The 15,529-nt window shown below is 39.8% G+C and overlaps 1 protein-coding gene across 4 annotated transcripts in view; it reads left to right on the top strand.

Moving 5' to 3' along the window:
* The first annotated feature begins 336 nt into the window (after positions 1–336).
* The window catches only part of KAT6A (lysine acetyltransferase 6A), a 106,816-nt gene continuing 91,623 nt past the window's right edge, over positions 337–15,529 (top strand). The window contains exons 1-3 of one of the 4 annotated variants that reach the window (XM_037526143.2): positions 337–426; positions 2,645–2,731; positions 3,050–3,965. In XM_037526143.2, the coding sequence (XP_037382040.1) occupies positions 3,366–3,965 (600 nt within the window). In that variant the 5' untranslated portion in view covers positions 337–426; positions 2,645–2,731; positions 3,050–3,365. Of the gene's footprint in view, positions 427–1,010; positions 1,206–2,644; positions 2,732–3,049; positions 3,966–15,529 lie in introns of those variants that run through there. The other 3 variants (XM_037526144.2, XM_037526145.2, XM_054700917.1) reach the window with 3 other exon arrangements.

Here is a 15,529-nt window from a genome sequence, read left to right as displayed (position 1 = left end):
CGCGGGGGAGAGGCGAGGGAGCCCCCCGCGGCTGGCCTCCAGCCCCACCAGGTCCTCCTCCCACTTTGGCTTTGGCCTTTTGTACCGGCCCCACGTGACCTGCCCGGCAGGCTCTTCCCTCCTGCCACGCCCCGCCCTCCGGCCTTTCCCGGCTCCCGGCCCAGCTCTTCCCGCTCCTCGACCGCCCCCCGCTCCCGTACTCCCCCTTCTTCCCCCTCCCCTTTGCCTCCCCTCCCAGGCTGTTCCCGCTCCCTCCCCCAGGCAGCCGTTCCCTCGCGACGCTTCCCCTCCCCCGCGGCTGTTCCGCCGCCTCGCCTCCCCTCCCCCCGGCCGGAGCTCACTGTCTCCAAGATGGCGGCCGTGTCAGTTTGGGGCATCTCCGCGGTCCGGCCCGGGGCCCCAGGATCCCGGCTCTCTTCCGCCCCGGTAAGTAGGCGAGAGGCCACTCCAGACCGTCCACGACAGTCCAGCCCGAGGCTGAGCCGCTCCGGGGCGCGCTCCGCCGGCTGGCGGGGTCGGCGGGCCGTTGCAGGCCCCGCCGCGGCCTGCGCCGCCTCCCGCTGCTCTGCGCCAGGCCTCGGACTGGGGCGCCGCGGCCGCCCCCTCGCGCCCGGCCGGCGCCCGGCTCCCTCCGCCCCGAGGCCCGCGCGCCGCGGGCCGGTTCAGAGCTCGCGGCCCAACACCCCCGCCGCCCGCCCACCCGCCCCCGGGCCCGGCCCCGGCCCCGGCCCAGTCGGGGGAAGCCGGCGGGTGGGCGGGCGGCGAGCGGCCCAGGCCGCGGAGCCTCGGGCTGGGCTGTGCCGGCGAGCCCGCTCTCCCTCGGGGGCGCGCCCACCTCCCCGGCCCCACCTGCGCCCGGCGCTCCCCTCCCCGGGCCGGCCCGGCCCCTTCTGCCCCGCGCTCCCGGGCGCTGGCTCTCCGACTCCGGCCGGGGGCGCGGAGCTCGGAGCCGGGCTGCGCGGCAAGTGGGGGTGACAGGCTGGCGGGTGTTGTGGTGCGGAGGAGGCAGCACGTGTGGTGTTGTGTCTGTCGGGCTGTCAGCCCCGGCATTGGGAGGGGAGGCGGCGGGCTGCCTGTCAACCGTCGGCCGGTGTGGACGCGAGGTGCTGGACCTGTCAGGGCTGCCCGGGTAGCCCGCGCGCATACACGCCTCCTTGGAAGCGTCATGTGTGGAGTTTAGGATTTGGAGGAGCTGGGGATTGAAGGTACATTGCGCTTAAATCTTTCACGCGATGTCATTGTTATAACTTAGTGTTCGGGTCCTGTTTGCCTCCGCTGGAAACCAGGAAGCAAGCCGTTGGCAGGCTGCGGGGTGGTGCCTCTTCAAGTTTTTAAAGTTTCTGCTCTTTAAAAAGAGAGCGCGAAGATGTGTTTGGGGGTGGGGAATGCAGGCCTGGGAAGAAGTTGTCGGAAGCAAGTAGTGCTTTCTCTGGAGCCGCTAGTGTACTTTTCAGAGAGTTAAAGTTCAGCTCTGCAGACTACTTTCTGAAGATCTGGAGACTGGTGAAAAATTCCCGGCCGGGAAGACAATGAATAACTCATTCATTCTTTAACTTGCGAACTTTTAATCAATTAGGACGTTCCTCGTATCTTAAGCTCGTTTGTAACTTCTCCTTTAGTTTAGCGTTATTATCTACATAATGAAATTTCTTGGAGTTATAATACTGTGATTTCTTTTCTCTGGAGACTCTCACCAAAGTGAAGCATAGCTCTCAGGGGGCTTCTTTTTAGTCAGCTAATTTAAAAATAAATCTTGGCTCATGTTTGAATGTTTACTTGGGCCTTTTCTTTCCTATCAGAGTTAATACTACTATCTGTGGCTTTCCCAAAGTCTATTAGTTTTCCTTTTGATTTTAATGTCACTTAGGAATAATTGCTGTGGGAGCCAGTTTTCTAGCATAGTTTATGTTGTAAATGCGCCTCAGAAATAGAGCAGTTATAAAAAGCACCGGAACTTATTTTTGTAAGCAAAAGAGTTATTTAGATTCAGAATTCATTATTTGGTGATTTTAAAAAAGATTTGTGCCTGTCAGAGTCTTTTGTCTGTAAGAAGAGTAGTGACTTTGATCTTGGAGAAGCAGTATATTTATGTTAGTGTTTTATTCATTAACTACCTTTCAGGACCGGGATCTTGAATCTTTAGGAGAGGGCTTGAGACCAGCAAACAGACAGTCCTCTCTGCCCCCCCACCCCCCATTGTGCTTTTGGTAGGTAGGGTGTGCATTTGAACGCAATGATTCTGGACCTTTCTCATTTCTAGTTTCTCTATAGATTAGTTATGAACATTTTGACAGTTGTCATTTCCTCCACTACAGTGGCCATTAGTATTTCAATTTGGTTTAGAGGAATGTATTAGCGTGTATTTCTTATAATTTGAATGATTTTGGGTTAATTAATTGGAAATTGGATTATTTTAAAACTCAGCACTTTACATTTGATTATCTTCAATATTGGTTTTGTTTCTGTTTGGAATGTTTAAAGCAATAGTCTTAAAATATCAACGTTGTGAAACTTAGATTTACTGTATTTCTTAATAAATGACATAGTTAAAACTTTCCAAATGGTTCTCTTTCTGGCCATTTTTAACCAGTCTGAATGTGTAGAATTTTGAAAGATGGAAGATTCACTCTTACTTTCATTGCAGGATTCTTTCTACTAATCCAGATACTTCTTGAAGGCTGAATAGTTTCTTGGGGAAAGATGCCAAGGAAGAGTTTCGTTTCCTATACTGGTGAGCAGAGATTGTGTAGTACAGAATAGCCAGCATCCTTCTGGTTGTAGCCTAAGGTCATTCATAATATATACCTCATTGTACCCTAATCATCAATTTTTTTTCCTTTCCTGTTTTTCATCCCGTACATGATTTTTCTTGTTGACTTTTGGTAGAAACATGTTAAATTTCCTGTAGGTACTCAGTAAACACTTGCTACTTAATTGCTTTAAAAGGGTATTAAAACACATTTAAAAAAAAGACTAGGATATTTCAGTTACAGTTTGTTTATAAAATGGGCCTTGATAGAAAATTGACTTTGTTTTAACTGTTTTTCAGGCATAAGTTGCACATTTTTCTGCTGGGAATGAGATGTTCTTGAGTTCTTAACAACTTAATGAAGAGACCCACGTGTGGTGCTATTGAAAAATTTGTTGGGAAGTTTGAAGACTTCAAATAACGGGTTCTTTTGATTTCTAAAGTAAAAGTGGCAAGACCCTCTCTTTTGTGAAAGGAGGAAGAACTCAGGCCAGAAAACTTGTATGCTATGGTTAACTGGTTCCTAGCCTCCGAGAATGTTGTTTTCCATGGTGTAAAACTTACTCAGCATCAAGATAAGGGATAACGACTCTATGGATATACAGAATCCTTCACCATGGTAAAACTCGCTAACCCGCTGTATACGGAGTGGATTTTGGAGGCCATCAAAAAAGTGAAGAAACAGAAACAGCGTCCTTCAGAAGAAAGGATATGCAATGCAGTGTCTTCATCCCATGGCTTGGATCGTAAAACTGTTTTAGAACAATTGGAGTTGAGTGTTAAAGATGGAACAATTTTAAAAGTCTCAAATAAAGGACTCAATTCCTATAAAGATCCTGATAATCCTGGGCGAATAGCACTTCCCAAACCTAGAAACCATGGAAAATTGGATAATAAACAAAATGTAGATTGGAATAAACTGATTAAGAGGGCAGTGGAAGGCCTGGCAGAATCTGGTGGCTCAACTTTGAAAAGTATTGAACGGTTTTTGAAAGGTCAGAAAGATGTGTCTGCATTATTTGGAGGCAGTGCTGCCTCTGGCTTTCACCAGCAGTTACGATTGGCTATTAAACGCGCAATTGGCCATGGCAGACTCCTTAAGGATGGACCTCTTTATCGGCTCAACACTAAAGCGACCAATGTGGATGGGAAAGAGAGTTGTGAGTCTCTTTCCTCTTTACCTCCAGTGTCACTCCTTCCACATGAAAAGGATAAGGTAAGAATGGTGTAGGCATCAGTGTTCATAAAACTGATGACATAACATGCTATTAGATTCGTATTTCTAGAAAGTTATACAGAAGTTTCATTCAAATTTGTGTTTGAGGACTTTTCCAGGAATGATCAGCTCTGGTTTTTTTATTGGTGAGTTTTTGGGTAAGAATGTAATAGATGCTAATTGTTCTGATACTTTGAATATCTAATACCTAAGATTCAAAGTGTGGAATATTCACCTACGTAAAATAGCATATTTAGATCAGAATTTAAAACTGTTATGTAAAATTTCTTAAAATAATTTAACTCTGGAAGATGATGGTAGCTAAATGCTGGGGACTTAAAATAAGCAGGTGATTCTAAGAACCTGTCTTTTCTCTATTTGTTTATTTATTTATTTCAGATTATTATTAGGAATGAGAGTGATTCTCTTGATCTGTAGTAGCAGCTAAGCAAATTTAACAATTCTCATTTTGTTGCTTGTATTCTAACTTTTTGTCATGTATTCTTTGTGTATGATGAAGTCCTGAATGTTATTTATGACAACTTTAACTATGGGTCAGGAGTATTGGTGAAGTCTGGGGAGTTGGGAGTTTTGCTATTCAGATGGTATACCTTACTATACTATATGTTCTTTTACTTTGTGTAGTTTGAAGTATATCTTCTTAACAGTTAATTTTGGCTCTTAAATAGATATTCAGGGATTAGGACAATTTTGTTGATTTCTAGGCATCCTAGCTGTAAATTTATTTCAAGTGCTCTGAATTATAGTTCTGTGGTAAGTGGTAGTAATTTTAAGTTGTTGCACATCTTACAATACAGTAGTAATATAATTTTCTTTTGTTTTAAGATCATGGAGACTACTTCTAGGATGAGAAGATTGTAAAGTTAACATTGAATGTATTTTAAAATATTTGAAAGTTGATCTAAATTTATTGTTAATAACCTACCTGTAGATTTTTAAATAGCAATAGAAAATCAACAATACTTTTCTCTCATGAAGTTTTTAGATACCTGTTTTAGGGTTCTGTTTTCCTATGAACGTTAAAATAGAAGCATTATTATTTTTACTGCCCTTAAAATTATACTGATACATCATGAATCGGGTCTATCCCAATCTCATTCCATTCATAAAATGCTTATGTGTCATTTGAACATTTATTATGAATAGTATTAAAAATTTAAGGTGGGCAAGTAACTAAAATGCTTCCTTTATTCTGTAATTCAGTGCTATAAGAACTTTTTTTTTGTATTCAAAAGGGCAGATTTATTATAAAAAGGAAAGGAAAGGTAAAGGGTGCTTGCACAGACACAAGGGGCAGAAAGAACTGCCCCTGAAAGGGACAGGTTTGATAAAAAGAGGCCTGTGTAGTCACAGGTGGACAGTCTTGGGAGGGGAGCTCTCTCTGCTGCTTTGCAAAGGGAAAAGGTTGGCGAAGAGAAACACCTGTGTGTAGTCACAGGGGGGCAGAAGAGCTGCTGCCCAGTGCTACAAGAACTTTTGTTAGAATTTTTTCTTGTGGCTGAAGTTAAATGAAAAATAATGATTGATTTCTACAAATGTTCTCAAATGATCTGTAGGTTAACTACATGGAAACAGGAAATAATTTGTAGTTTAGAATGAATTCAGTGTCATCTCTGAATTGGATATTACAAATTTTTGTAAGAACACCTGGGTGCTTGCCTTCAGAATAATTTCCCCTGCTTGGTTTGTAATTTTAATTAAAAAAATTTTAGCTGCACATAAAATGTCAGTTGAGCATGTTTTTAAAAGGTAGTTAAAGGGGGAAATGTAGGGCAGATCTGAGTCCTGTAACCCTAGGATTTTACTTTTGAAAGAGATCTTGAGAACTATCTACTCCATCAATCCTTATTTTGCAGCTGAGCTAATAATATCTTTGCATTTAAAAGTTTAATACAGTAGAGATCGGCTGGTTTGCTTTGATTGGAAATACCTCTTTGGCTCCATACCTTCAATATATAATGTTAACTGAAATAACTACATTTGAAGTATGCATTTGGGAAAATTGAGTTTCCTGGGGTAGACTTCTGTGTATGTGTACTGGTATGATTGGGAAGCTTTCATGATATTATCTATGGAATTAGAGATGATGAGATGTGTTATCTGTTTTTAAGTGGGTGTTTATTTCCTATAGTGAATTTCCTGAGTGACTGTCCCCAAAGTATGAAACACTCACATTCAGAATCATAATATGATGAACTCTAGGGTGAGAAATTATTCCTCCTCTGAAGATTGTATGTCTGCTTCTTTTATTGTGTTTTAACTACTTTCTTTTTCCTTTAAACTGCCTGATCAATTCCCATTTGAAATTGATTGGTTTGCTGTTATGAACCTAGATATTCTCAAACAAAATATCACTGTGTTTGATATTGACAGGAAGGTAGGGATAGAAGTAGTTTCTCTTTTGGACATCAGTTAACCTGCAAAAAGTCATTGAGTACCTACCCTACTGTGGAACATACACTGTTTAGAACTGAAATGGCATTAACTTCTCTAGAATGCAAATATATTTGCCATGCAAATATATCAGCTCTGGAATGAGAGATGAAATTTAGGGACTATGAGCATGTTCCTTATTCATTTTTCTGTATGAATTCTAACTTGTGTGTATGTGATACTAAATTTTGGAATGAACTGTAGAGCTGTGCTAGCTTTTAAGCAGTTGATTGGTTTTCTTTTTGGTGAGATAGCCATGTAGAAATCTTTTTAAAAAATTTGTGAAGACACTTGATTTTAAGTGTGTTTTCACATTGCTGAATAGGAGAATCCATGAGACACTGTGATTTAAAAATTTTATTCATGTTATAAGGGAAATTCCTTAGCTAATTTAAGGTGTGGTAGTTTATTCTTTAACTTAGTATGTTTATTATTATGGCTAAATATTACTTTAAAACTCTCTATATACAACTCAGTGAGGTAGGTACTGTTATTTATGGATGAACAAACCCGGCATAAGAGATTCAATAATTTGTCCAAGTCACAAAGATATATGACAGAACTAGGATTTCAAATAGTCTAGCACCAGAATCTTTGTGAAGGCTAACCTATTAACTGTTGGGAGTTGTCATTTATAATGGCAATTACTGCACCCAGGTACACAATTGTGATTGATCTTGGTGTTAATTTCATAGCACATTCTTTAGTTATGGAAGGACACTTTCTTCCCCACCCCTTTACTCCCCCACCTCCCCCTCCCTAATGTTCCTTTTTCCTCTGTCTTATAATGAACTTTAAAACTGACTTTGAACCAGTGAAAGGAATGTATCAAAAGCCAAAGAGCATGAGTAATCTATGTTTGTATACCTGATGTACATAAGAAGATCATTTTGTCCACATGATGTTTTTTTTTTTTTAAATTTTTGGCTTAATTTTTGGCTTAATTAACTTTTATTTCAGTCGTCATTAACATTTTCTGATAGGCATTTTAGGATTGGTTGCATGGGTGTAATAGAGTGCTCTTATTTGGGACAAATGTTCCTGACCCTTGACTTACGGGATATAGGTGAGGTGGTAGTGAATAACCGATTTAAATAACAAATTCCTCCTCGTAAATTTCTTTTGTTTAGAAATATAGATTATTTTGTTTATTTCCATCATTTATTCATTATTCATTCAGCAAACAGTTAGTTGCCTTCCATGAAGTGTGCATAGGATTTAAGTCCTATTGGGAGATTAAGACTAAGCATAGAAATATGAAATAAATTTTTTGAGATCCTTTTTTAGCTTATGAAATATAACTCCTATTTTCAGTATTATCTTTTTATAACAATTAGGTATTGTGAATCTCTGAGAAATAGTGAAACATTTCTTGAGTGAGGCAATTATGTGATTGTTCATTAAAAAATTGTCTTTAGACAGTGAACCTTGGAAGGATCCTTTTCATTCCAGGAATTATTCACATCTTAATTTCAAGTTTCTGTGTTCATCTTACGCACAAAAGAATTTACTTGGAAAAAATACATAGCTCATGTTCTATATTACTAGTCCAGAAAACTAGACTCTCTTACGGTAATTGGCCAAATCATTAAGATGTTGTTATTTTGTGGAGTAGTGTTGTGGAACAGAATTATAATTTGCTGAAGCATTTCAGTTGGAAAGGAAGAAGATACTGCTAACTAATGTTAGTGTTTAAGTTATTGCTTAGGTAAGTGACCTAGAGTAGAAAGATCAAGTGATAAAATCTGTAGCCTTCTAGTAATATGTTACATCTCAATGTAATGATCTCTTATTAGTAAGAGTCCAAATTATTTGGTGTTAATGAAATTTGACATTTTATTTTATTATTTTTTAAAGATTTATTTATGCGTACAGGAGCTGGGGTACAGGCCGGGGTGGGGGGTGGTGGTGAGAGGATTCACCAGAGACAGAGTGGGGAATGGAAAAGTCGGACTGACTGAAATACACTGCTGAGGGGAGCAGTGGGCGAGTCAGGCGAGATCTGCCGCACCATGTGGGTTGCTTCCTGGCTGGCCGGGGATTGAACTCATGCTGCAGAGGCTACAAATTGCTTCATAGTGCGGTGCTTAACCTCTTGTGCCACCAGGGAGGCCCAGGAATTTGATTTTTAAATTCATGTAATAAGTAGTTCTTTGACAGGAACTTAGATTTTGATGTAGAAATACTGTTTAGAATGGAAATATGTTTCCAAGTTAATGAGAGTTATGAGTGACAGTTTTGATTGAATGCTTTGGACATGGTCTTAAAATTATTTCACATTTATTTGCTGGATTGGTGGTTTTATAAAATTGTTTACAAATACTAGTTTGATAATTTCAATTTCAGTTATTCTATTGCCATGTTACTTTATAGCAGTTGTCCGTACTATTTAAGTTCAGGAACATGTTGACTGCTTAACAGAATGATTGTTTTCTTAATATTAAAATCAAAACCAACCAAAAAAATCTGAAAACAAAAGAGACTACAAAAATTTGAGATAAATTATCAGTAAAAAAGTGGGAAAAGTTTTCAATTCAAAGTGTATGCTGATTCCTTCTGAGAACATGCAAGCAACTGTACTTTATGGTATAATAATCGGGAAACTTTTTAGATTATAAATTTTAATTCGTACATTGTGGAGGAGGGGAATGGAGGATAATTATTTTTTAAGTAAGGGAGGATTATTTTAGAGAAGTTACCCTAACTATATGTACTTGATGTTATTTTTTAAGTAGTGACAAGAACACAGTGACATGGATAATGTAAATTTTATAGTACTGTAAATTGAATTGGTAGAACTCAATAATTATATATTTTTGTACGTTTCTTACATCATTGTTTATACCATTTTTTTGTTACTTTAAACGTTCTGGGGCTTGAAGAGGAGCTGGCGAGAAATTAAAATTCATTACTAGAAAGTCATTGATTGTGTGTAAATGTGGATTAGGAATTGACTTTGTCTCAGTAGACTTGTTTTTATTAAAAAAAAAAAATCCAAATTTGAAAATAACCTAGGCAGAGATGTTTGTAATGCAGTATTTCATCAACTCTGGCCTTTTAGTTAGCTCAGGCCTTCTAGTGCTTTAGGTTTCGGTCATTTTCAGCCCATGACACCCTGAAAGAAAATTTGAGGTACTAAAGAAACTTTTGGTTTAGCCTTTGCTAATCCAAACTTCTGTACTCAGCCAGTGCACATAACCCATTTTTCTTATGGAGTTATTAGAACTTTATTCTTTTTTGGTGTAAACTTCTAGTTGATGAAATAAAGGGAAGAAATTAATGAAGATGTCAGATACAATAAATTGCTTGGGGAATAGAGATCTGGAGGACCTAATCATCTTGACTTTTTTTTCTTTTTTTCATTCTGTCAGTAAGCCAAGGGAATGTAAGCAGTTGCTTATAGAAACCTATTAATAGCTAACATTTGTTAAGGGCTAACAATGTGCTGGGCACTGTTCTTAATGCTTTAATATGTGCTTTCTAATTGAAGTCTCAAAAGAGTTCAATGGTTAATTTTTACAGACATATTAATATAATAGTTATTTAATAATGTTTAATAATGCTAGTTTTCAATGTGGCTTTTTATAAAACCCCAAAAGGAAAATGAATGTATGTAAAATATATTACCTTTCTTCTTCTTCTTGCTCTTTGTTTTTTATTTAGTTCATCCTGACATATAGGCCAGTACTCTTTCACATTACATTCATCTTTAGTATTGTGAAAGGGAATAGGTCACAGGAACTGTTTAATGAATTTGGAAAAATATTTCAGGCCTCTTGGAGTTGCAAGAAGCTCAGATTTTTTTTCTTTCAATTTAGACTATTGGAGAAAGTGTATTTTCTGCACTGACTTTGTTCTTAATTAGATGAGAGGACTGAATCTAGATACCAAATTTGGTGGCTAAAGTAGAAAAAAAATTTTTTTTTCTAGTGAACTGGGAAGTGTTTCTTAAAATTACGCAATGAATAATTTTCATGCTCTGATTTAAATTTTTTTAAAGATGCAAATAAATGTTAGGTATAGGAATTATTAAGACCCTCTTTCTGGTAATGTTTACCAACTGGCTAGGGCAGAGTCAGTTCACAAAGAATCTATGGCAGATAAATTAGACTAGTAACAACGCCACCCTTCTGCTTTTTCCCAACTGGAGCAGGATTGGGATTTATTCAACTACGGCTGATTCCCAGGAAAATCTAGGCTGTTTCTTCTGTTGTTTTATTTTTTCCTTGACAGGAAAGTCATAGTTCCCAACAGATGGCTTTCATCAACAATGTACAAAAGTGTAAATTCAAGTCCAAGGAATTACTTTGAACCTCCGCAGGGAACAGGTGAAGAAACAGCTCGTAGTATGTCACTGTTTTGTTAGGGGTTGTAATTAAGCATAGAGATTATAGTAGGGTAGCATTTGAATTTGCAGAATGCCATTCTGGGTCAAAATAGTTTTTAACTACCAGCAATTAAAAAAAAAAAAAGCCGGGCCTCCCCGGTGGCGCAGCGGTTGAGCGCTGGGTTGCGAAGCTGCCCACGGCCTCTGCGGCGCCGGTTCCATCCCCGGCTGCTCCCCGCCACCGGAGGAGGGTCCCACATGGTGCGCAGACCTCTCCTGCCGCCCGCTGCTCCCCTCAGCAGTGTACTTCGGTCCTTCTGCCTGCTCTGCTCCCTGTTCTGGCTCTGGTGAATTCTCTCACCCTCCCGCGCTTCTGACTGTACCCAGTGCTTGTATAAACAAAACAAACAAACAAACAAATAAATAAAACATGCCTCTATATATATAAAAAAAAAGCCTTTCAAAGAAAAAATAAGTCTGGCTATTGGTTGGTTGAAGTATAATTTATAACTGAATTATATTATGCTTACAAAGTATAAATTCTTATAAAAAATTGAATCTCTGGGGCCACCCCGGTGGCGCAGCGGTTGAGCGCTGGGTTGCGAAGCTGCCCGCAGCCTCTGAAGCGCCGGGTCGATCCCCAGCTGCTCCCCGGCCACCGGAGGAGGGTCCCACATGGCGCGCAGACCTCTCCTGCCGCCCGCTGCTCCCCTCAGCAGTGTACTTCAGTCCTTCTGCCTGCTCTGCTCCCCGCTCTGGCTCTGGTGAATTCTCTCACCCTCCCGCGCTTCTGACTGTACCCAGTGCTTGTATGAATGAATGAATGAATGAACGAATGAATGAATCTTTAAAAAAAATTGAATCTCTGAATTGTATAAAATTTTGAACCAAGTAACCTTGGGTAACATATGATTCCTCTCATATTTCAGAAATAGAGACACTAAGGCCAAAGAAGTAAGTGTCATGTTCATTGCCATACAAGTCAAACACATCTGAGAGAAGTAATCAGGTCCTTCTGGGTTCTATACTTTTTTCATTGGCTGTGTTATAGAGCCATGAGTATGTTGTTTGAACTGTTCTCCTTAATGGAAACCATAGAATAAATAAACTTCAGTCTAAGACATCTTGATGTTTTTTGTAAATCACAAATATGTAAATCTGCTTATTTCAGTGTTTGAAGATAACTATGCACTCTGAAAGTAGAAAATTTTTTGGGTCAAAATTGGAAGAATTAGAAACTAGGGGGCCTCCTTGTTGGTGCAAGGGGATAAGCACCACACCATGAAGCAGCCGCAGCCTCTGCAGCACAAGTTCGATCCCCAGCCAGCCAGGGAGCAGCCCACATGGCGCAGCAGACCTTTCCTGGCTCACCCGCTGCTCCCCTCAGCAGTGTACTTCGGTCAATCTGCCTGTTCTGTTCCCCACTCTGTCTCTGGTGAATCCTCTCACCCCCCGCATCTCTGGCCTGTACCCCAGCTCTTGTATGCATAAATACATAAATCTTAAAAAAAAACCTAAAATTAAGTTTTTAGCTAATTTTTAGGAGAAAATTTTGTGAGCTACCTTAATGCTCAAAGAAAAAAATGCTTGTTAAATTTTGGGGGAAAAATTGTCTATTTACAGTTAAGTGTGGTTTTCAGAAAGACTTCAACACAGATAACCTTTGGATGACTTGAATAATTGTTAGAACTTAAAATTCTCAAGACTGAGATAGAAAGGTCCAAGCCTATTACTTAGTTCTTATTAAACCTGTTAAATACAGGTGGACTAGGAGTGTATAGTCCTGTTACTCATTGTTGTGTGTACATAGTATCTTGGTTGTGGGTGATTTTTAATACCAGTAAACAAACCTTTCTGGTCAGACATAAGAAAACATCATGTTTGTCTTTCTTGGTCTTTATGAATAACAGTTCATCTCAGCATACTTGCACTTTGTTCCAAAACTTAGCAAATAACTTAGGATAGTCACAAATGAAAGTTAAAATTGGGGACAGTTATTTATAAGATAATTAGATGGTTTTAAGGATGGAAAAATTTGGGGCCTCCCCGGTGGCACAGCAGTTGAGCGCTGGGTTTCGAAGCTGCCCTCAGCCTGTGCAGCGCCGGTTCGATCCCCGGCTGCTCCCCGGCCACCCGAGGAGGGTCCCACATGGCGCGCAGACCTCTCCTGCCGCCCACTGCTCCCCTCAGCAGTGTACTTCGGTCCTTCTGCCTGCTCTGCTCCTCGCTCTGGCTCTGGTGAATTCTCTCACCCTCCCGCGCTTCTGACTGTACCCAGTGCTTGTATAAATAAATAAATAAATAAACAAACAAACAAACAAACAAATAAATAAATAAATCTTTAAAAAAAAAAGGATGGAAAAATTTGTTAAGGAGAAAATGAGTGATGTAGAAAGAAAATCTGACAGCTAATAAACTTAGAAAAAAGAGGATTGCTGATTGTTATGATGTGTACCTTTTATGCAGAAGGAATGGCTTCCATGTATGGGTAATGTTATCAAGCTCATACTACAGGCTGCTTTCTCCTCCAGGGAACCATGGACTTCAGCTTATGTAGAGAACTGCTTTTAGTGTTGGTTGTCAGTTCTTTCTGCCTAGTAAAAGTGCAGGGGTTTTTGTTGTCTTTTTTTTTTTTTCTCTGTGCTCATGGGATAAGTAATTTTAATTCTTGAGTTTTCTAGAGTATAACAGAACTCTTGGAAATACTAATACATTGTGTGTGTGTGTGTGTGTGTGTTTTCTCAACTTTTCTATTCAGGATTTCTTTATCTGACTTAGTGTTTAAATCTTCTGTCATCATTTTCATGCCTTGGTTATTTCATTTCTTCTCATGTCAGTCAGTTTTTCCTTAATTCTATAACAAATATAAAGACCTGTTCTTTCTAAAGCAGTTGCTCTTGGACTCTAGCAGTGGGGCTTCATATTTCTTTCTTTCTTTTTTTAAATCTCCATTCTCTAATGCCTGGAACTAACATCTCCAGTGGGAACTGGCCGAGGTAGTTGGGACAGAAGGAGCAGCTAATTTTTATCTAATAATTGAAATTCAGACAAATACATGAAGCAACAAACTTCATAAGAACAGAGTTTAGATACAAGACAGTACAATTTTTTTCCAAAACTAAACTTTCTGGAAACTACATTTTCTTATCCTACTGCCTGATCTCCCACCTTTCTGCTCACTTTTTTTTTTTTTAAGATTTATTTATTTATGCATACAAGAGCTGGGACACAGGCCAGAGGAGTAGGGGGTGAGAGGATTCACCAGAGACAGAGTGGGCAACAGAATAGGCAGAGGTAATGAAATACACTGCTGAGGGGAACAGCAGGCGTGGGCCACCTCTGTGGCCGGGGATCCAACTTGTGCTGCAGTGGCTATGGCTGTGGCTAGCTTCATAGTGCTGCGTCTTAACCCCTTATGCCACCGGGGAGGCCCCTGCTCACTTTTACTGAACTTGGTCTTTTATCTTCTCAAATCCTCATGTGGTTTATAGTTTGGAGAAAGTGCCTATATGAATCTGATAAGTGTCCCCCACTGATGTTTTTTTTTTCTAATTGGTTAGCCTTAGGGTTGATCACCTTGCTTCCCAATTTACCCCTTCCTGCATCTCATTGGCAAACCCCAACATTGAAATTAAGTCAACCATTTTCTGTCATTGCTCCTCTATATATGACTGTTTAATATTGTAAAAAAAATTGCACCAACAATGTAGTAGGTTGCCACTTAATGAATTTGTGTGGCTTCTAACCACAGCTCTACCATCTGCTTAGGGAGATATGTCTATGCCTGTAGTTTTTTTTCTCTGCAGCAATTCAGTATTTCCTCCATCCCTGTTACCTTTCTCATTTTCAGCAGATAAACCCATATTCTACTTCATAGAAAGAATAGAATATATCCAGCCATATGAGCTTATTCAATTTGTACCCCTCCCACACTAACCTAAATACATCTGTACTGTACTTATTTTTATCCCTTTGCTATCTTTTCAGAAGAGGTGAAAGAAGTGTCTTGTTTTGAACGAATCTCTCCGTTTATGTGTGCCATTTTGTTCTCTCTTCAGGGACCCGTTCCACCAATAATATTCCCAGTCTTTTCATTCTTTGCACTCTTAACTTGGTTAAGTCTGTCATTAAATTAGGTTAAAAACAAGAAAAAACTCTGCCCCATACTGTATTTTTTTCCTTGCCTTAATTTGGAAACTGTTTGAAAAAAGTCTTCATTCATTGCCAAATCTGTTGTAATTGTGTGTTAGGCCCCAGAGCACCATTTGAAACAGTTCTTCTGTATAGTTTTTAGTCTATCTTGTTAGACCTCTCTTGCTTCCCTTGACCTCAAGCATAATTCTTTCCTAGAAGTCTTCTGCTCCTCCTTTCTTTCTGATAATTTATTTTCAATTTGCTTTAGTGGCTTTTTATCTTTTGCTGTTACATCTTTTGCATTGCTTAAAATTCTTAAGATTTTTTTGCCCACTTATTGTTTCAGCCTTCCTGAGTTATGTCTAGACTTATCTCTTCTATATCTTAAACCAAATTTCTCTTTTGTACTCTGGACATGTGTGTCCCATTGTAGATTGTTTTCTCTCAGTCACTTCAAATTCATGATGACCCAGTTTGCTCTTTTATCTCTTACTGTGGTGAGAGGCATTGCTATTCCTAAAACAGAAACTTTGGTGTCATTTTTGGCACCTCACTTGCACCTCTTTTGAACTTACTTCTCATCCAGTGCCAATCTTTTGCCAATCTTTTTCTTGTATTTCTGTAACTCTTCTGTAGTCAACTGCTTTTA

The sequence above is a fragment of the Talpa occidentalis genome, unplaced genomic scaffold, assembly GCF_014898055.3.
Source record: "Talpa occidentalis isolate TD23 unplaced genomic scaffold, MPIMG_talOcc4v2.1 talOcc4.4, whole genome shotgun sequence".
NCBI classification, from domain to species: domain Eukaryota; kingdom Metazoa; phylum Chordata; class Mammalia; order Eulipotyphla; family Talpidae; genus Talpa; species Talpa occidentalis.
The sequence above is the reverse complement of the archived record's forward strand: the minus strand, read 5'-3'. Positions and strand labels throughout refer to the sequence as shown.